Here is a 22,880-nt window from a genome sequence, read left to right as displayed (position 1 = left end):
GCAAAAATTAAGCCTCAATCATAGGATACTTGTTGTTTATAATATAGCCTACAAACTAGTCAAAATGTTTGTTTCAGTGTGAATGATTTATGTATTTAGAACTGATGAAAAATATCGACTTTAAAAACATGCTCATTTAAAAAACACATTTCGACATATCCGCCATGGCAGTTTCTTCCCACAAATTGTGGGAATGAATGTTTTTTTATTTTTACAATGTAGATGAAAAATAATATATGGAGGATTTATAACTGTTTACAGACAGTTATAAAACTGTTTATAAATATAGTCTGTTATTTGGTCTCATAATGAGCCGTAGTATAGGCCTGCTATTATTGTATTTGTATTGAAGTTGACCAGTCAATAACATTTACCATGAGCAGAAAAATACATAACAGGATAAATAGGATGGCCACCTGTGGTCACAAAATAACCAGCCAATATGTGTGAAATAATTTGACACTTTCACAGAATTGATGAAGACATTTTATTGAGCGCACTAATGTAAAATACTTTTGTCAAACCCACCAAATGATTGTGCGTAAAATATTACTTTGTACGAAAAATAAAGCAAAGCTATTTCAATATCCAAGCAAATGAAATCATTTAACTTAAATGTATATATTCTATCTTTGTGATGAGAGGACTAATCAACGGCCTATTGTTTATCAATCTTTGAGCTCCTAAATTCCAGAAATAGACTCTGGGGAGTCCGTTTAACAGCGTTTATATCATCTGATCTTGTAACCTATACTGGTTCTCAGTGCAGATGCTTTCACGCTAGGTACGTTCACTGAGACCTCAGTAAAAACAAGGGCCTTTCTTGTTGCGCTTGAAACTGTTAGCAGCTTATACAACCACGTTTAACAGCCCGACTTACATCCAATTAAATGTATCTAGGCCATGAGGGGACAGTAACATGATTACACACGCTTCGAACATTTAGCCCTGGCTTCAGACCGCTTTAATTTGAGACGGGCCAGGGAGGCCGCGCGCGCTTCTCAACAGGAAAACGTTGCCTTCCTTCCGTTTTGGTGCTTAGCGACAAGACAATGTCTGCGTCTGGAGACGGTGCGTCTGTTTTTTTTCTTCTTCCGTTTGAAATAAAACAGGAGCACAAATATGAATAATGAAGTCTGTCCCCGAATAGTCTGTCCCCGAATAGCAAAGGAATAGGGTTGTTTTTGAATTGCTGTGGCATTTGGGCCTGTATTTTAGAAATAAATCTACTTTATTTGTCTAGATTTTTATTTATTGAAATGTGTAGCGTAACTACATTTGAAACTATTTGTACCATTATGATAACATTGTGCCCTAAGAGTAGTAACACCAATGATGGTACCACCGGCGAGACATTTTATGTACATTTGGATTTTCTGAAATGGAGGTCACAAATGTTAAAATCTAAGTTACTCAACCCTTTAAAAATAATTTCATAAATTTTGCTCGCAAAGTGATTTCCTTTAATTTAAAATGACTAACGCCAAGTGACACTTTGGATTAAGACACCAAATGATCAATGGAATCGCCAAATGTATAACATACTAAAAGGGCGTGATTAGGTAATAATTATATTTAGTAGGCCACTCCCCCGATAACAGTTTGCCACTGGAGAGAATGCTCAAGGTCCGTGTATATATTTGTAAACAACGATGTTCAAGGCAGTAAGTAACACACTGACATCAAACTGAGTAACACATTATAGGTCTACTAGTAAAAAATATATATATTTTAATAGCCTTCTTTTATTGATCTATATAATATATTAAATACTTTTGTTCAATGTCTAGCATTCAAAATAATATATAGATATCTCTAAATCTCTAAAACATGTCACTACACCTCTACACATCCCCAGCGGGACAGGCTCATTTACTAGCCCGCAGTAGTTTCTACAATGCATACAAATACACGCTTTGCAGTAGAAATGACTTGTTATTAAATAACAGTTTAATAAAACGGAACATATATTATTTGTCAAGTTTTTGTGCTTTTAAAGGGGTTTTACATGGTGCCAAAGTCAAGGTACAACATTTACCACCTCAATTCAAGAATGACTCAATTGGAATAGCCCATACTGCTATAGGCTTCAAGCCCAATCAAACAATAGTCATGCTATCGATTTAGGCTAAACAAATACGACTTACGAATACAGCAACTTAATTTTTTTTTATCAAGATAGTTCTCGTTCTTCTAAGCAACAGGCTGCACTTGGCTTTAGACAATGCATTGTAATTACTGTGCGAGGTAGCAATACATTGCTTAGATTCCTCAAACACAGTCGTAAAGCATGTGCTCTCCTGACAGTGATGTTTAAGCAGAGAATGGCACATATTTACAACACCTCTTTCTTCCAGGAAACTCGCAGGACTCGAAAAGGCCTGTGTGGCTATTACGTTAAAAGCTCTAAGCAGTACTTTTTAACATGTTGTAATTGTACTCGCTGCATGGTAGGCATACTCGGCAGGGGCTTTGGTTAGTCAAAACATTTGTGAAGGAACCCCTTCTTATTTAGAGAAATGGCGCATCAGCCATCCGACTCCAGGGTCCTACTGCGGGTGGTATTTTATAGGCTAACTGTGACTTGAACTTAAATCCAAGAAGAATAAACACATGGTAAACCTTATCCCCTGAATGATGGCCTTATACCGCCGTAAGACATGTCTAGGATAGTTTGAGGCCTTTGAAGGAGGGTTACGCACGACTTTATTGCTCCTTGCAAGCTTGTGTCCAGATTTGAAAACGGAAGTGTGGTGGGCATGTCCTTTATGTAATACCCCAGGCAACGTTTTGGCATCTCCTTTTGTGATTGCACACCACTGGTGTATACCAGATCCTGCGATTGGGCCCTCCAGTACAGGCCTAACTGGTACAATTCTCATAATCCTTAGAACATCTGACAAGGTTATGGATAATTAGCCGAGTCTATTATGTAACCTACGCTGGTTGTTGTTGTCTTGCTGCAGATGATCATGCATTCCACAAAGGAACAAATACTTTGTTGTGTGTTAAAGGCTTCGTTTACAGTAAATATGATTGCCTTTGGAGAATCAGTGCCATTTAAAACCCATTCTCGAAATAACTCAACAGTAGGCCTACAACAGTAGTACCGTTTCTGCAACCAGTGAATACGAAGAGATTATTATTACATTTCGGAATGTTTTACTTTCTGGAATGCGAAGCCCCTTGAGCAAAAACGTTCACCATTTTCTATTACAAAGTAAGGCACTAAGCCCAAACCCGTAGGAGACGACGACACACTTCGCAGTATAGCCAGACTAATTTCTGGTAGCTAACATTTTTTCCCGCATCAGCTATTTTGTAAAAATAATGTTAACTTATTTTACCCGTCCCTTGTACTGTGACGTGGAATTCTCCATTTGTGTTTTCATAATTCAAAACCACAGTCGGCCTATGTCTGCATGGTTACATGCGTGGGTAGAACTTATTAGAGTGTATACCAATTTTAAACTCCTTTTTCCATCTTACTTTAATGTGTTCTGTAGAACAAAGGGATTTAGCTTTTTCTTACAGCCATTCGGCGTTTTATGGTTAGACGCGTAGAGGATTTTAGTGGTCAAATTCAAGTGCTGTGTCTTGGCAGCTGTCTGCTTTCTTTGTACTTGGATGCGGGCATCGTGCACGTCAACTTTGTATCTGCTGGAAGGGGTCTGTAAAAACAAACTTATTCCATTGCCATATACCTCTCTCCAAAATATATACATCTACTCATGGTAGTCATCTTTTTTTGATGATTTACAAAAAAAATGTGCTTTAAGGCGACAAAAAGTGGGCCGTCAAATTTACATACATAATTCCATAATCTTAATCCCATGATCATTTTAAACGTTTAAACTATTGGAACCATAGAGTTTGTGTTATGTCATTTTATAATTTGCATACAGGTTAACCTTCAGAAGAAAAACATGTTTTGGAACATAGGAAGCTATTGATAGTCTAGTGAGATTTATCAATACAATGATCCTACCTTTGTGTTGATGATTGGCAACTGTAGTTCACGTGATTCTGTATACGACAGAGAACGTTAAGAGAAATAAGATAATAAGAGAAAGAGCACACAAGGGTATTTTAAATGTGTATATATATATATATATATATATACATGTATTACAGGATTGAAATATCATTCCTCTAGTTGATCGCATGGCCTAATCTACTTTAGAGCTTCGTGATGAGGATTTCAGCCGTGAGATATATTTTTCAACTGAAATGTCGTTTAAATTCCTTGAATGAAGGCGATAACTAATCTAGCCTACCTTGCCTCGGAGCACTCAGGCATATTAAAACAAATCAATAATGGTATCCTAGAGTTTTCTTTTTCTTTCGTAAAGCAATGTGTATTTAATCGGGCAACTAGTCCTAAAGCTACACTGTAGTCCTAAAGACAGAGATATAGTGCCGGATTTCTTATTGCTATGCAGCTGTCAGTGAAGGTATTCTATGACAAATCGATTAATTTGTTGCCCAGTGAGACAGTAGAGACTACGCAGAAATAGCCCCTCTTGTACTTCAAAACAAAATAAATGGCCTCCTGGAGACTATTTGGGCGCATTAAGCTTTAATATAGCCACTCGTGTAGACTTTCTCGATTCAAAATTACGACGACTTGATATGTTATAGTTTGCAGTTGGTGGATTAGAGTTGTTTTGACAGCCTTTCGTCGTCAAAGGTTAAACTTAGCTGGTTTTCTTCTCTCCTCCATGTTCAGCCTGGATGCTTGGTCTTGACTTTCCCGGCTATTCACTCGAGGGCCTATCATGATCCAAGAGAAATGGATTGAATTAGGAAAATGAGTGATGTAGTCAAACTAATGGAGTAGGCCACCCTAAACGTTATGCTCTGCATCCTTGTTCATTCTCCTTTAGTTCACATTGATGTTGAAACTATAGCCACAACATGTCTGCTTCCGTTAAGGCCATGCCTTGATCAAATAAAATCCGAGATAAAAACTTAAATAGAAAGATGTCCCTGAAGCACGGGAATGAAGCCAACTAGCCTATGTATTCAAAAATGCTTATTTTGAATAGCTACTTTTTGTGGGGGGGTTTCATTATAGGGAAATGTTAGTCTGTTGGTGGCTGTTTCAAAATGTAAATATAGGCTATTACAGTGGTTTAGATGAAAAATGCCCAGGTTTCAAAATGGTAACATCTCAAGCAAGGCAACATCGATTCACGATGGACATTTAGACTACCTACAAATAGCATAAAGCCTGCTAGACTGTATGAGAGTGAAAACAGCAGCGCTTCGAGTGTGGTCTTGAAATCTTGGTCTCATTATAAAGCATAGATTTGCCTTAACCTCGCAGTGATCTCGGATCACTTTGCCAGTAAGGCTGGTAGTGGTTAGTCATACATTACAATGTGTGAGAGTAAAATGTCTATATTCTGCTGTGTTCCAGTATAGGCTATTGTAAAATATGCTAATGTATTAATGTAGTAGCTATACTATAGTGATAGTTATAATAATAATCATAATCATAATAGGCCTAATAGTGAAGTCTTACCTGTAGAATTCAAAAGCATGTTTAGTCTGCTATATCAAATACTAAACCTGTGCTAGCCTAGCCCACTCCCATACATAAATAGCCTCCTAAAGATTATCTTTATAATTGCCATAACATATGTAAACAAACAGGAATCTGTTACTGGTTTTCTTACTGCTCCTGCGGTGTTTTGAAAATGAATAGTTTGAACCTCCTAGATCTTGCCTAAGTGAACCACTCCTACACATCCAAGTGTTCCACGTTGATATATGACAATATCTACTTTCGATCACGTGTCTCCGGGCGACTTAGACGGATTGCGCGTCATCTCGCCTTCCTAAATTTCCCCCTTCTAACAGCTCGAATCCAAAACATCTATCTATCGTACGGAGTACGGGGGAAAGATGTTTAACTCAGTGAATCTGGGAAACTTCTGCTCCCAGACGCGCAAAGACCGGACATCCGAGTTTGGGGACAGAACGGGCTGCGCCTCTAACATCTACCTCCCCAGCTGTACCTACTACGTCCCCGAATTTTCTACCGTCTCTTCATTTCTTCCACAGGCCTCGTCGCGGCAGATAACCTACCCATATTCCACAAATCTGTCTCAAGTGCAGCCGGTACGGGAAGTTTCCTATGGATTGGACCCTTCTAGTAAATGGCACCATAGAAGCAATTATGCATCATGCTACTCTGGAGAGGATCTGGTGCACAGGGACTGTCTTCCGCAATCCACCATGACAGAAATGCTTATGAAAACGAACGAGAATGTGTACAGCCACCATAACCACCATCCCAGCTCCAACCATCCCTCCACAGGGTTCTACCCCGGAGTGGGGAAAAACAGCGTCCTCCCTCAAGGTTTCGACCGCTTTTTTGAGACCGCATACTGCGGCACGGACAATCAGTCAGCAGATACTTGTTTACAAAAGAGCGAGGCTCGAAAGCTGGAAACAAAGTTCCAGCAGCCAGCGGCTCTACCGGGCGTCCCAGACCAAGACAAGGACACAGAGGATGAGGAGGAACATACAAATTCGGGCTCGTGTTCTTCTTCAGCCACCAAGGACCCCAGCGCCAGCAAGAACAGCCACTCGAGTAGGTACCGAAGCTGTAAATGGGGAAAGGGACTAGCCCGGTGTTTTGTCGGTCAGATTTTATGTGGAGTTTTATAAGCATTCAAAGGATTTTATTATAACCTACAAAGCTCTTTCTTCCAATGAGAAGACTTTTTACGATGGGAAAGCGCTTTGAAAAAAAAGGATGTTATACACAGACGCTTCTATCGTGGAGTCTGTGAAATTTTAAGAGCGCGCTATTGTGACAAATGCTAACTTTGATCATGAACTTGCATTGGGCATTTTAAGGGATTTTCGTGTTGGGCTGTCGTGAGTAAAAACCAATTGGGCAGAACATTGCTTTTGGCGTCCTGTGAATTTTATTTTAGCAGCTTGCACGCAAACTATAACACTAAAGGACGTGCTGTGAGATTATTAGCCTTGTACACTTAGAGGCAGGCTCCATAAGTATCCATCTATCTATATTTATCTGGGCAAATGTCGAAGATAGCAATATCATTGTGTTGTGGTGGTTTCCTTGCAACGAAAGAGAAAGGGATACAAGTGTATCAGTCGTAGAGACTCCAGTGTGATTTTGTGTCAATATCTGGATTCAAGCATTGCACAGCAGTATTGAACCAAACACATTCTGTCCAAGTGACACACATTTCCATTCGGTTAGCCCTGAGATATTTATGCCTGAATCTGCAGTGATTGATACACACACACACACACAAACATACACACACACACACACACACACATACGATCTCAAACTCACACACACAGGCCCACTGGCGTCTCTTTGTGTAGCCAAATGTATCCCAATCAGGAAATAACTGCAGAGATGTTTTGTGTCGTTGTACTTTATCTTTTTCATGACGTTTTGACCACGACTGTGATGCATTGTGTCTCAGATCCGAAATACATTTTAGATTCACATCGAATATAAACATACGCATTTCACAGAGCCATGAAGGAGTCTGGAAATGGATAGCGAAGGTCTAGTTTTGTATATTTGTAAGAGACCAAAACACAAGGCTGTACATTTATATGATTTGCTCTTCAAGCGCTTGTGATAATGTAACAGTCTTTATGGCGGATGTGTCTGATGTGTTACGTGCAGTGTTGGATGTTGACATAATTGGTATAATCAAATTGATGCTTCTCGAAATTCCTGAATGGTGTATTCACATAGAGAGGCTATATACTTTGTGTTGATGTGAATATGTGTGAGCGGCTGATTTAACTTCATGTGAATATCTGTGCGTAAATGGAAAACAATCCCATTGAACTTTCACTGATCATGTCCTTTATGATTGATTGCCCCAGGTACTCCTCGCACAAGGAAGAAGAGGTGTCCATACTCCAAATTTCAGATCCGAGAATTGGAGCGGGAGTTCTTCTTTAACGTTTACATCAACAAAGAGAAACGGATGCAGCTTTCCCGGATGCTGAACCTCACCGACCGACAGGTTAAAATCTGGTTTCAGAATCGAAGAATGAAAGAAAAGAAATTAAGCAGAGATCGTTTGCAGTACTTTTCTGGAAACCCACTATTGTGAGCACGCAGAGTGTAAAAGCATAATGATTATAGTCAAAAGGTCAATGACACACTTTTCTCAGTGAATTCTTATCACCAGTAATAAACACATTTCAAGTTACTTCAAAAAGACAGATCGGCAGCAATGTTGAGCAACTAAATGTTAAGATGAGGTTATTTCAATTTCTAACATTCGGGGTTGCTGTATGTATGCGTGATAAGGCACCATTTTCCTGTAGCCTTCATTCGCAGGATACTTTCTAGTTCATATATACAGGTGATTATATAGAATAATCATTTATATGCTGCTGTCGAGTTCATATGGTTTTCAGTGTATTGACCACGAATCTTAATTGTGTTTATTCAATTGTGCATTTCACAATTATTGTTTGTTGAATAGTATTACATGTTACAACGCAATTCGGAAGCCATGATAGGCCTATATTGGACATTTAAACGTTCCCTTTCCTCTGGTCGATATATTTGTAGCCTACCATGTTTCTGTTTTCGACCAGAATATTCAACACACAATAATACATTTACAGGTGTCCATTTTGCCACCGAGAACTGTGACGTGTACAATCTGTAATGATGTTTTCCTTGTACAGACTATGCAACTATGTGCATTCGTGACTGTAAATATGATTTTGTTTTTAATTGCGCTCCCCCCTTTTTTTCCCTGCTGCTATTTTCTTTACACCGCCCAAAGCTGTGTACTTTAAAAGCTTTAATGTTAACACTCCTTTAAATTATTTGCTTTATGCTTGGTGCTTCTTTATGAAAGAGGAGGAAAATATGGCGTTGTGCCTGTGTATCATTAATATAAAGATACCTATGAAATAAACAGGCGTATAGACAAAACTAACAGACTGGTGGATTTTATTTGTCATAGATGTTATTATTGACCATGGTTATGCCTATGTGAATGTCGTTTTCAAGCCGATTGATTGAGAGTGGTAGGCAATGATTAAAAAAGTATTGGCAAAATAATCCGACTGCATTTATGCCTTCGATTTTCTTTTGGGCCATTGTTCGGTCTATCTGATTGTTATTTCCAAGGGATTTGAGTGGGGTGGGTAGCCTAAATGTTTGTGCCACTGTTTTGATAAAACCAAGTTAGAAGCATGTGGAGAGGTTGCGAGTCGTGGTCATTAGTTGGGTATTTGTGGATAGTAATTGCATCCAATGCCAACTTAGTTTTAAGCCACACTATTTTAATGTAGGAACAGGCCTTACCTTTTACGCAAACACATTTTCAGACGAAAACATTGTTGAGGGAGTGTGTGTGTGGGGCTGTTGAGCGGTGCATTTATACAAGGCTTACATGCTTAGTGGATATAACTCTAGGACTGCATATTTGAGCTTTTGCAAGCACACACAGAAGTACACGGAAAAAACAAAAACTAGGCACAAAAACTAGCCTACACCTCAGAATCACAGAGAAAGAAAGAGGAACGGGATCCTCCTTTAGTGCCCACTAAATGGAATCGCCACTCTTGCAGTCCAGACAGTGTCATAAAGACAGAGGCACTAAATGACTATTTTTTTCTCTTAATTGCACCGTCTGTTCGGAGGGAATGGCGTTCACTTCCGATGTAAATAGTAAACAAGTAAGATTGGCTATCCAAACAAAAAACTTAGCAACAAGACCGTTCAACGTGAACTCGAGCCGGTGCTGTGCACAACGTCAATCCCCCTCCAACTGCACAACACACACACACACACACACACACACACACACACACACACACACACACACACATCCTTTAGCATTTCAGCCTTCACCACTGCTTCATACCTCAGATATTTCTGAGAAAAACGGACGTCAAAAATTAGATCGTGGAACTCTAGGTCAGTCAGGTTATACATTGACATTGCCCAAACTATGTCTTTACTAATTGTTGACTCGATTTGCCAGGTGGTAGGTGTGTGTGCACATCTATAAATATAGAGGACATTACTGGGGTGTGTCTGTTGGACAGATTTTACCGAGTGAGTGTATGAGTGTGTGGATAGCCTACGTGCGTGCGCCCGCGTGCACACAGAGCATATGTGCATTGAATATTGCACGTGTGTGTATTAACTACAATTTATAATTAAAAGTAGTCTTTGAACTTCAATAATGTCAAGGCCTTCACCTTTAACCCGCTGCAATAAAGTGGAATCAAGGAGCCCCTTTTGCCCGGAAATGTGTGCAGGCGAGGAATCGACCAATGGGAGTGAGTGGGAAAAGAAAAAGGAATGTGTAGAGAGTCCAACTTTGACCCCTCCCATTAAACTACAGCAGGTAACTTTGCCAGCTTTAGTACGCCCAGTAAATACACTTTATTATCCCAGTAAAATGTATACGTTTTCACGCATGATACGTTTTATAACATGTTGGCATGGGCTTTAACATGTAGTTATATTTTCACAGTTTCTTGTGGAAATGAATGTAGATAATGCCTTTGGGTTAAATTCTTCTTTAAGAATTATATTATAGAATTATGTTATATTGTGTAATGTTCTATTCGATTCTCTCTCTATTTGTGTGTGTGTGTGTTTATTCCCTGCTACTCACTACAATCCCTTTAGACTAAAGCTGAAGGCGGAAGAGGGGGGTGTTAGTTGTGACAGGAGGGGAGGAGGAGGAGGAGGGAGATGCTCGCAGGCAGAGATCAAGGCTGGAATACTTTTCTTGTCACACCCACCAACCTTGGCCCTGGGACGATGACGTAGGTCATTTGTTGGATATCTCTGCCACACATCGTCACCATTCTCTGTGGCTCGAGGCTCCTCAAACTCCTGCCCATCAACCACAGGGGGCCAGGATTCACCCCGGGTTGTGTTGATCGCACAATAGGAAGGCAATGTTTTGTTTCCTTTCCTTCAATAGGCTTATAAAATTATAGGACAATGCATGGAAACATCATGTTCTTCTTTCGATGGATGATTTTATACATATGTCACTACAGTGTTCATATGGTGTTCGAGATTGAATGACATTTTATTTTGTTTTGGTTGTGCTATAGTTGTAATATGGTAGTCTTGATTTATCCTGAGAGATGAGAGAGGATACAATGCAGCCGGCGGTTGGTTCAGTCGAACTGATCCCATTGCGCACTTGGCTGTTGGGAAGGAAAATGGCGGGTGTCACAGGCGAATGCAATCGGACGGCCTGAAGAATAACATTTCGTGATATCCGATGCATGGCGATTCATTAAGGTTGAAAATGAACTAACACAAAGCATAGCGAGATCTTTGTTGAACCTTTTCAATGTGATAAGAAATGTAGCTCACGCTTATTTGAATTAATTATACGGCAGCGCTCAAAGAATTATTATGTAGGCCTATGTATTTTTGACTCCATGTATATGTTCTAACTTGATGTTATTGTTATGGTTTGTGTGTTTGGTGAGTACTGAGACCTAATTTCATTTCGTTCATGTTTTGAGCATTCCTGTATTTTGTCCTAGCATGTTTTTAGGTGGGATATTGTGAAGGACACATTGAAAAAGTGGCTAAATTACGCGTCATTGTAATTCAAGGTGTATTGCTTGAAATGACGTTTGTGCTTAACCCCTTGATCACACCGTACTACATCTACATTATTCAGGAACCTTGTCTTGATGGTTACTGTATGTATGATGCTGTTGTTTTCCACAGCTGATATATACACGTATTCGTGTTTGATTATAGGATCAGAATTTGAAAGCTCAAGCCCGCGCTACCAAGTTCATTTTGAATAGAGATTAGCCTGTTACTATAGGCCTCGTTCTTGAGAATAATTCTGCAGTGAGTTTTTAGGTGAAGTGTTGATCACGAGCACTTATCCTCCGGCATAAACACATGTAACGGTGAATGCAATCAGAAATAGATCACATCAAAAATGAAAGAAGGCCAGCACTAATTTGGATAGAAATGGCAACTTAAGCTTTGTTTTCCAACGAGTTATTGCCATAATGAGTTCCGATGTATGCGCATTGTACAAGTGGCTTACCCTAGATGTGATGAAAGCTGAAGGCTGTCGATATACTTCGAAGAAACTAACCTGCGGTCCTTTGTGTGGTCGTCACCAATTGAATACCTATGTGTGCTTTCAGATTACCACTTCTCTGATTTATATTTGTCTTTAAGACGCTACATGCCTCAGCCATAAATTCCCACTTGCACAGGGGGTGGACATCTGCTTGCAAGGAGCTCAACCTCGTTACATCAAATTGGGAAGCTATTTCATGGTGGCCTGCAAATAGACAAACTAGTTTTGGCTTGCCTCCGTCTGCGTAAACGTAACATGACAAGGGGATGGGCGGCATACGGGTAATGTGTATCTTGTCTATGTTTTCGCTACTCCGCATGATGGTAAATATATTCGATATGAAGCAAAAAACTGTATAGCAGACTGAATAAAGTTTAAAGACGTAAAGCGCACATGTGTCTGTGCTTATTTCACACTAAACACAAATCAACAGCTATTTAGGCAATAAAAGGAATGGAAATATGTTATTTTACCCATGAGGAAATAAAACCTTTCCTATACGCGCGCGTAAAACATCAATATGTGCACAAAACAACATTCAAAAGAACAAAATACACTAAAGAACATTCACACCTAGGCATTCATCGTTATTACCGTTTATTTCACTGACAAATACACATAATAGGCATACCAATCGACACACATCAGTCCCCCAAACACACATAGCCCTCCCATTACAAACAAGGGCAAGTACACAGGTATAGTGATTCACATGTAGTAAACAATATTTAGATCATGATAATTATTCAGATCACGTGTTATTATTGGGCTTATCGCCTTTTAAATGGAGGTAAACTGAACAAAGACATTGCTTATTTACATTTACATTTAAGTCAATTTGCAGACGCTCTTATCCAGAGCGACTTACAAATTGTAAAAAATTGTACTTGAAGTCGGCCTAAAGTTCCCATTATTATGCTATGCAATGACCCATGTTGAACACGAGTTAGGTTATAACGGGTTATGACTTATCTATTGAAACCACGAAGGTATCTGTGTCTCCGGGAATGGTGTAATGGGTTGTGTCTTCAGTATAGGTCAATTCCACAATTACTCCTTATTTAAATTGAGATACTACCAACCATTCCTAAGCGGGCAAACGCACACACATACACACACACACACACAGAGAGAGAGAGAGATAATGTGCACACACACGCAGTCTGCATTTTCACTCAAGGTTATGACATGGGTATTAGTATACACATATCTGAGGATCTCGAATTCAGGATGCTGGTTTCATTTGCCAACTTGAATAGTCTTCTAAAGGTATCGTTACAGCAGCATTTAACTTCATCTCTCTATCACAAAACACAACCCTTTGGAGAATACTTTTTAATTTTATAAAATATAATTGAATGCCATACCCCAGGTTCCATAATATAATAAATGCATTTATCAAACGCGAAAGCAATTTTTTTAAGTATAGGTAGTTGCAAACGCCATGCGAACGCCATGCAAACGCCATGCAAACGCCATGCAAACGCCAACATAAAACTACAATGGAGGGTTACAACTTCCATGTTTGTCAGTCTGAAAACAGGAATACATTTCATAATAGAAATGGTAAAATACTAAACATTATATCCCTTTTATTGCATCCATGTTTGGTACAATTAACCTATCAAGTCTCCGCACTGAACTTACTCTACACATTTAATATTGCTCTGTAGTAGGTTGCGTATGTGTGGGTGATGTTCAGAACGAAATCAACCCACAACAAAACTAACTTGAGCAAGCGCTTATTAGATAATGTTAACATATTCTGAGACATATTGAATAGGTAGGTATAGGTTTACGAAACGTGTCCTCGAATTGATTGATTAGCGTTAGAATGAAAGACAGGATTATATTTCTAACAAGAGGGTGAAATGATGGACAGGCGAGGAAACCAATCAAAACAGTCATTCCATTACCCTTGCTTTTAGTGGTTGGAAGAGAAACCACTGCATTCTCCACAGCCAATGTAGCCTAATGTACCTACTTGAAATAAGCTACAGCATTTAGCAAAGATTCAATATTGTAAGTGAAAATGGCCTTGACCTCACACCATTCAATACGCATCAACATTAATCATTTCAATTAATTGCTCTTAGGCTATTAGCTAGACTTTTAGTTATTTGCTCAGAAACGAATCAAAGGGTCTCCGTCTAATTGTCAATATACCCTTTTGCTTACACTATTTAAAAAAAATCGAGATAGAACCAAAAATGTTCTTCCTAAAATTGAGAATATTCAGCCAATTTACCCTCTGAATGGCACACAAACACGATCCATGTTTCAATTGTCTCAAGGCTTAAATATCCTTCTTTAACCTGCCCCCCCCCCTTCATCTACACTTATTGAAGTGGATTTAACAAGTGACACCAATAAGGGATCATGTCATGGAAAGAGGAGGTGTTCTTAATGTTTTGTACACTCAGTGTAGAACCAACATTGGTTCCATATAGAACCCGATTTTGGTTCAGTGAAGAAGAACCTCTGGGGTTCTGGTCAAAGAACCCTACAAAATGGTTATATATAGAACCTTAATGGGTGCCATATATAAAGCAAAGAAAGTAACCCATTTTGTTTCTATCCAGGACCTTTTTTTCTAAGAGTGTATGCAACTCAAATTGCTCTGATATTGTTTGAATTCGACTCAAGGAACAGAATGCGTAAGTACCTGTGATTGTTTTCAATTAAAATGGTCAAAAATAAACAAAAAATAGCTTCTATCAAGGAGCAATTTCTCAAGCAAGAATTTTGCTACAACTGCCTAGGAGTGGTATGAGTTGGGAGGGGAAAACTGAAAACTAGCTATTGGCAAAGAGGTTCGTAAACTTTCTTTCTGATTGGTTTATTTACTAATTATCGCCTGGTGATGTCACCAGGCAGGCCGAAACTTCATTGCACCAAAACAGGCAGAAATCTCCAGCTGTATTTTCAAACAGCTCTTACACTTAAAGGACATATCACACTCTAAAAATGCTGGGTTGTTTGGATGACCCATTTGCTGGGTTGAAGGCATTTGGTCACTTAGCTGGGTTGTTTTCTTTAATAGGACCAACATTGGGTTGTTGATACTGGGTTATTGAGGTTGGGTTTTTGAGATATGTTCCAGTGAGTGGGTTAAATTCTCCCACCAAAACCAGAAGATAAAGTGATCCGGCAAGCTTGTGAATGAGGACTGTTGCATCTGTAACAAGTCTACTGTTGCATCCGGCACTGAGGGGAATTCCTTTTCTTATGGACAAAAGGGGCATGCCGTTGTGGCTGACCGAAAAAAATGTTAGTACAAAGCTAACGTTTGTAATTATCCATTCAGGTTAAATAGACCTAGCTATCATAATTACATTCTGTATTATCTCAGTCATTGACATTTGTAGATCATGTTAGCTAGCAAACAACCCCATGCATGCTAGCCCGAGCCTGCTGACAAGCTATTGTCCTGTACTCTGTGTGGTAGCAAATGTAAGGTTTTTGTTTAAGTTCGGCTAGCTATGTCAGTGCCTGTAGAACGCTTGTCTTCTGTAAGCCTACTGTGTGGTGCATTGTTCCACGTCAGGTAGTTAGCTAGCTTAAACTAGGATTCTCACTCTGTTTGGCTAGCTAGAACAGCTAGCTATATATTTTACTTAGCTAGGCCTATTCTCTGTTTCTGATTTAATTTAACATGGTTGGTAGCTAGTTGGCAAGCTTATAACTTGTGCTTTTATGGTGGTTCAGTTAGGCTCCTGTATGGCTGTTAGCCTAAGTCTTTCTACGAGTTAGCTTGCTGGTCTCAGTGTGGATGCACACAGTTATTTTAGGTAGCTATACCTAGCTAGCTACATATTGAAATGAAAAGAGTGTCTTAATTGTTCATCAAAGTTTAGTCCATTTTCGAAGTTTATCCATTTTGACTCTCCACTTAAACGTTGGTATGTCTTTGTCCAACCGATAGGTTACTAAAGGCCCTGAGAGTGCTCCTCCCACCATCAGTGTACCCAGTGCAGGTAGCTAGCTACATATTGAAATGAAATGTTCCTCCACCTTTAACCATTTTGACTGTCCCCTAAAACCTCATGTCTTTGTACCCCATATACTACAGAATACATGGTCCTAAAAGGGTTTCCCCCAACACCAGTGTAAAAAGTTAGACAGAAGACTGCCCACACAAGCACTGATGAGGCCCGAAACTCATATTGCAAGTATGTGGATTGTGGAATATTGAATACTATTTAATATGTAATACTGTAAACCACGCACAAAGTTTCTGGACTGAACTCAATGTAGATGAACCTCCTGCGCACAGCAATAGACTGTATATGAGTGTAGCATGTTCTGAATAATAGGATAGGACAATCTGTGTGTGTTTGTGTGTGTGTGTCCGTGTTGGCTTGTGCAAAGTGTCATGTGTGTCTTATTGTTCCACATTTTATAGTCATATTCTCTAAAATCTCCCGGTTGGAACCAATATGCCTGAACATCTCCACCAGGCGACCAAAAGAACAAGCGACCCGACACCCTTTGTTCTGAGTCTCGGGGACAATCGTCTCTAGTCCCTGGCATTCACCATCATGAATGGGCAGGTTCTTGGAGACATTATGTTTTGTTGTTTTTACAAAGAATGCACTTGATCATGTATACCTGGTAGGGCTTGGGGGAGTAGAGGGTAAAGTTGTTACTTTTCTTCAGCCCCATTCCTTAAATTGGTAGGGTTGCTGTGATTTTCAACCTTAAAATAAGATGCAAATAGGCATGCAAAAAATATTAATTGAAAAAAGAAATGTTTTTTTTTTTTGGACTGTCAATCTCAGAAAATGTGAACTACTGTCCTCGCTGGAAAACAGGATTGTCATTATGTAACGATTTACACGCCAGAACGTTATTGACATGATATATATTTTGCAAGGGTTTTAAAAATGTCTTAGTCAATGCTTCAATTAGTAAGAAATGTAAAAACACACACAGAAATGTCTGCTTAATTTGTTAATGACATGGAATTATCTACCTTGAATTACACTCAATATTTTAAAGAAAATTGGGAATAATTGTATCTGCAATAACAATTTACACGAGGCGTAGGACCGTGTATATTTTTCTCCCTCAAGTTGAAGTCACGCCTGCATTGATATGAATGCAATTGCCTATTTATTACGCACGAATTGCGCACCAGTTAGAATGGGAAAAAAGGACCCGAAATATAATAGCCTAATTCTTCTTATAATTTTGAACGTAAGGGGAAAGGTATGTTTTCCACCAACCATTCTGTATAGGCCCAGGATAAATTGTAGACGCATCTTAGAAACCCTATTCAATTGAATCTTCTAACTTTTGGTGATTGTTTTATGTAACTAGGTCTAATATATATATATATATCCTGAAACGATCTGTTCACATCAACACTGGTGGAACTTAAAAACAAAACACTGATAGGCCTTTATACAGTAAAACATATAAAATAAACTGTGTTACTGGAATATTAATCAAATGCGTTAAACGCTCTAGAAAAACAAATAATTGAAGTAAAACACACTTTGGCATATTAAAACTGGTTAACCTTTTAAATAGATTGTAGGCAAGCAAATGTCCTTATGCAACTGCTGGTGCCACAGCAGCTACAGTGATTTGACAGAGGCCTGTCGGTTGGTCTATGGCAAATAGTCTAAAGTTTGACCTCTTATGAAAATCAGTTTGCCAAACAAACGTAGGCCTAACCGAGAGTGGTGCTGATATATTCTATGCGACCATTGGTTTATTCCCGAATCTGTTGACGAATACCTAGAAGTGGCTTTCCAAGTGGCATCGAGTGAGTTCCAAGAAATAATCATATTTATCGAACTATTTGCTAACATTGTTTTAATGTTAGCCTGTCTTAACAATATTTTTTTTAAATAGATTTCATTTCGGTTATACCCAAGTAAGTGATTGTAAAATATTTATCTACCCGTTTGTTCACTCCTCCCATGGCTGTCTTTACACAAAGCTCTCCGCTAGAGAGCGCCCTTGCACCGTCTTAAAGCCCCTTTGCTTACCAACTTGACCACGCTGACGTCATCCCAGCCTGGCGCCTCAAGGCCACTTCCACACTGCTATTGGTCTGAAAATCACATGACATGGAGCTCCAAGAATCCATAATTATGTTGCTGATATTTTTGGCCCCCAAAATATGTCAGCTTCCAACTGTCCTTATTCTCCTCCAGAAAACCTTTACTACAGGAACAGAAACGGGGGGAAAACAACAACAATACAAATAATGTCATGCCAGGATAACATGGCTGCGGGTCATTTCCTTATGGATTCTTTGATGGGAGGATCATCTTCCTATAGAGGCGAATGCTACTCCAACAGCAACCATGGAATGTACATCCACCCGGCTGCATCTGAGTATGGATGCTCAATGATGAGACATTTTGGAGTAGTTGGATCGAAAAAAGACGAGGTTCCTCTGAGCAGCCACCCTCTCGGCTCCTACCAAGATGCGCCTTACCTGTCATCCCAACTGGGCACATGGACCTCGGCTTCCAAAACTAACAGGGACGAGCAACCTGTTGCCCAGTCCAGTTTACAACCGTGTTCGTTTCCAACCGACAACGTCAAAGAGGAGGCGTTCTGTTGTCTGTATCAGGGTGACAGTAGCAGCAGGGCTAATAAGGATTCTACAGAGTCGGCTACTTACATCCGGCTTGGGAACAATAGTAGCAGCCAGACCGACCAAACCGCTGTCTCGGCGACGTCCGAATGTTATGGAGGAGAGAAACAGGTATACCCCAGAGGGAGCAGGGGACAGCGAAAAGAGCAGGTCGGGACAGGCTTTGCTTCTTTGGACCAGGTGACGACATCTGTTGAATCACCCAGAGAATCAACGGTTAAAATGAGCAAATCTACCCAGGAGACAGTCAGCGAGGAAATGCGCAACGAAAAGGCAAAACAGGGAAAGAGCATGAAAGAGGAAAGCGCAAAGACTGACAGTTGTTCTGATAACTCCGACAGCGAATTGAAAGGTAACCCAAAAAGCCCCCCCCCCCTTCTCTCTGGTCTCTCTCTCTCTCACACACACACACACACATACTTAAAAACGTACCATAAAACAGTTGTGAGATACAATGTGGCAATTTTTAAAATGGTGTACTAAAAATGGTCTCCTCTGCATGCATGAGCTAAGCTTCAGTGGGCGTTTTGATATTCTGCAATTGTGTATGCTACATCTACTGTACACTCTTAGAAAAAAAAGGTTCTGGATAAAAAACACGTTTTATGCTTGTTTCATATATGGCACCCCTTAATGTTCTATATAGAATCGTAATTGGTTCCATATAGAACCCTATATCGAACCCAATGATTCTATATGGAACCAATTTTGATTCAACGAAGAATAACCCCTGGGGTTCTGATCAAAGCACCCTTCAAAAGGGTTCTGTACAGAACCTTAAGGGGTGCCATATATGAAGCAAGCAATATAATCATTTTTGGTTCTATCCAGAACATTTGGAGACATTCTGAACAAGCATTTAATGGTCTAGCCTAGCAGGGGTTACCGTAGCGACGGCATTTATCACCTTTCTATTAATGTGAGAATGTGAGATGGGCCGTTATCATTGAAATAAACACGTTCACACACACTCATAACGCATAACGCGCGTGCAGATCAAACAGATTGACCAGACAAATACACACACACAGACACTACATGGGACATTTCAAATGTATAAAGAAGGCCTATTTGCAACAACTTAATTTGACTCACCATAATGGTGTAATTATATACGTTAGACTATATCCTACGTTATATAAAGCAGAATACAGCTTAGGCTATTCATCACGTCTTAATTTCGATAATGACTGTTTTTTGGTAAAACAGTCTACGATAGACGCAGTATGAAATAGCGTCCACGAAATTGTATTTCTTGAATTTTAAACTATTATATCTCGTTTTATTTATATGAAAATCACCTTGCATATAAAATACATTTTCTTATAATAACAATGGGGTTTAGCTAGCGTAAACGTCATGCTAGGTTAATATATTCCCTTTTTATTGTTCTTGTTATAGAGGATAACGGGTGGATAACAGACAGTTTTTCCCCCGGACAATGTTGTGTGTATCCAAAATGATTCAAAGGAAAGGTAGAGGTTGAATACACTATTAACGAATCGTCCACGTGATATTGTTATGAATATTATTCTTGTTATTATTATTAATAATACATTGCTTGGTTACGTTGTGTATTTGTACTAGCTAACGCTATGTAATTCAGTTTAGTAGAGTTCAAGTTTGCCAAAAATGAATTTCTATTTGGGCCAACGTGCATGAAATAAATGTTGCTGCAAAATGTTAAACTATCTCTCGTTTGTCTTATAAAACCATTAGTCAGTCGGCTACATATTTTGGGGTAGAGCTATATTTGTAATTGCCACACAAAATACTACTTTCAACCGCTACAATGTAGCCGCCTAACATTTCATATTTTGGCCAGCCTTTGGGAAGAAAATAAAACCACCGATAATCGAGAGATGACACTATTATATTCTGCTCAACGTTGAATTCATCAATCGTTTCAAAATGTTGGAAATATTTACTCCTAAGAAAATCGAAGCTGGGAAGTAACCATGTATGTTATCCGTGTACCCTTGAATATACGTAATCAAGTACTGGCTATGCAGCTATTTCCAATCTCTCTCCAGTTTCCATGTAGGGTAGCCTCAAACCTCAAACCAGGGCTATAGGACAGTAATACAAGTGGGTCGGATGTAGTATTGCTGCCAAACGATTAGGCCTATAGATTATGTTTCATCATTCATCAAGTATTTTTGTTGTTGTTGCATCTTCGTTCAAAGCGTTCGAAGAAAGTCGACATATATAGAGGATTTTTGAACCCATTTATTTGATAGAGCGCGTGGACATTTGATTCAAGATCAAGAACTTGAATGTGCATTCGAAATAAAGATTGTCAAAGACAGTCCAGACATTGCGGTGCGGCAGTGCCGACCGGACGCAGACCAATTGGAACGCAAAAGGCCTGGTATAGACTGTCTTGAACACGGAAGTAGTCCTTCAGTATGCTCACCTTTTCCATGTTTTATGTCTACAGATGATTTTACACTGGAAAATGCTCCAGGAAACTGGTTAAAAGCAACAAGTGGACGGAAGAAGAGATGCCCGTACACAAAGCACCAGACGCTCGAGCTTGAAAAGGAATTTTTGTATAACATGTACCTGTCTCGCGAGCGCCGCCTGGAGATCAGTAAGAGTATCGATCTGACCGATAGACAAGTCAAGATCTGGTTCCAGAACCGAAGGATGAAACTCAAGAAACTCAATAAGGAATGTCGTGGACGGGATCATATGGCAGTCCACAACTACACTTAAAATGATTTGATCTATAATACACATACACATACACATACACATACACATACACATACACACACAAAGTGTGCCTTCATACAAGGACAATATTTCAACGATGCCCAAGAGTACATTACTTTATCAAGGAGGGACTTGGTTTCGGGTCAGCAGTTGAGTTTGCCTTTGAACACATGAAAATTGAATAGAGGTGCCGGTTGCCCTGCCAATATAGAACTGCTAGAACTTCCGGAATGAAAACAGACATTGTTTGTTTTGGAATGTTTCCTCATTCCGTTGCTTCATCTTGTTGTCTTTAGTTTAGTTGCTTCTGCTATGTAGGCCATGATAGGCTATTCGCACTGTCTGCATGCACATTGTTGCTTGCGTCATATAAGACCCGTTGACGATTCCTAAAGGAAAACCGTGTCCAATAGAATAAAGGAGGGGATTTTAAATGAAATATATAACATATAGCTTGTTAGCACTCTGAGAAAGGAAAAGACAGAGGGGAAGAGAGAGAGAGGCTGCAGATGAGAGTGGGAAGATCATGGCCGTTTTAATAGAAGAGATTGGTTTAAATAGTATCCAGGTGACCACAGTAAGTCAAGGTCATAAAAGTATTATGTCAGGATCGTCTCGTGGTAGAAGCATGAGCTCGGGGTGGATTTTATGATCTGCAAATATAATGTGCTAGCTGGCTGCTGCAGTAAAGATGCATCGTTTAAACGTGTGTGGAGGAGAGGGCTAGGCTAGTCTACAGAGTGGAGAGTGTCTGCTTTGTACTGGAGTCACCAACACGCTCGACGGGCTCCCTCTGCTATGTAGCCTGCCGCCTACTTATTTGACGATACAGGGCTGTTTGTTATCTCGTCAAGAAACGAAAAGGATGGATGATAAACAACAACAACAGAAACATCAAAGACAGCTTGAATAAATAAGGACCACCACGACAGAGTGTCTCCGGGGAAATTCAAGGTAGGACACAAATAGGTACGTATTATTAACTCAGCTGTGATTTTTGACACGCCTGTCTGCCGGTTGGTCTGCCAGTGGAGCTTGTTTGACAGCGCTCTCGAGCATGCGAGATGGGATGGGTTGTCTGATTAAACCGATTGATTTGACGTTCTTCTTTTGGGAACATTTTGAGCATTTTGAACCAGACATTGGTTTTGTTATTGCTGTGTTGATATCGATTATGTTTACTATGTCTAAATAGTTTTCCCTTTATTAGTTGGGCATTTTCAGACACCATTTGTTATTATTCTGCGGTTTAACAGTAAGCTATTTCAATGTCCTAATTTGCTGTTGGTTCTCAATGTTGTACACACTTATTTAGGATGACAGTGACAATGATAATAATACATTCGGATGAACGATTTCTTTTTGTTTCATTATGCTGGTAATAGCTATGTTATGGTTGACAGACAATAAAATCCTTACCTGGC

At 39.5% G+C, this 22,880-nt stretch overlaps 2 protein-coding genes across 2 annotated transcripts; both read left to right on the top strand.

Moving 5' to 3' along the window:
• Positions 1 to 5,812: 5,812 nt before the first annotated feature.
• LOC118359491 (homeobox protein Hox-C11a-like) lies at positions 5,813 to 9,081 on the top strand. The gene is made up of 2 exons (XM_035738003.2): positions 5,813 to 6,601; positions 7,894 to 9,081. Exons 1-2 carry the CDS (start codon positions 5,911 to 5,913, stop codon positions 8,124 to 8,126), a joined length of 924 nt encoding a protein of 307 aa, XP_035593896.1. The 5' UTR covers positions 5,813 to 5,910; the 3' UTR covers positions 8,127 to 9,081.
• Positions 9,082 to 17,071: 7,990 nt separating this feature from the next.
• LOC118360081 (homeobox protein Hox-C10a-like) lies at positions 17,072 to 22,880 on the top strand. Its single transcript, XM_035739182.2, has 2 exons — positions 17,072 to 19,090; positions 21,179 to 22,880. Exons 1-2 carry the CDS (start codon positions 18,256 to 18,258, stop codon positions 21,454 to 21,456), a joined length of 1,113 nt encoding a protein of 370 aa, XP_035595075.1. The 5' UTR covers positions 17,072 to 18,255; the 3' UTR covers positions 21,457 to 22,880.

The sequence above is a fragment of the Oncorhynchus keta genome, chromosome 27 (genome assembly GCF_023373465.1).
Source record: "Oncorhynchus keta strain PuntledgeMale-10-30-2019 chromosome 27, Oket_V2, whole genome shotgun sequence".
NCBI lineage: Eukaryota > Metazoa > Chordata > Actinopteri > Salmoniformes > Salmonidae > Oncorhynchus > Oncorhynchus keta.
The sequence above is the reverse complement of the archived record's forward strand: the minus strand, read 5'-3'. Positions and strand labels throughout refer to the sequence as shown.

Coding starts and splice junctions, on each gene's coding strand:
- LOC118359491 (XM_035738003.2), top strand. CDS start 5,911: ATGTTTAACTCAGTGAATCTGGGAAACTTCTGCTCCCAGACGCGCAAA. Junction 6,602..7,893: donor CAGCAAGAACAGCCACTCGA/GTAGGTACCGAA, acceptor TGATTGCCCCAG/GTACTCCTCGCACAAGGAAG.
- LOC118360081 (XM_035739182.2), top strand. CDS start 18,256: ATGTCAGCTTCCAACTGTCCTTATTCTCCTCCAGAAAACCTTTACTAC. Junction 19,091..21,178: donor CTCCGACAGCGAATTGAAAG/GTAACCCAAAAA, acceptor TTATGTCTACAG/ATGATTTTACACTGGAAAAT.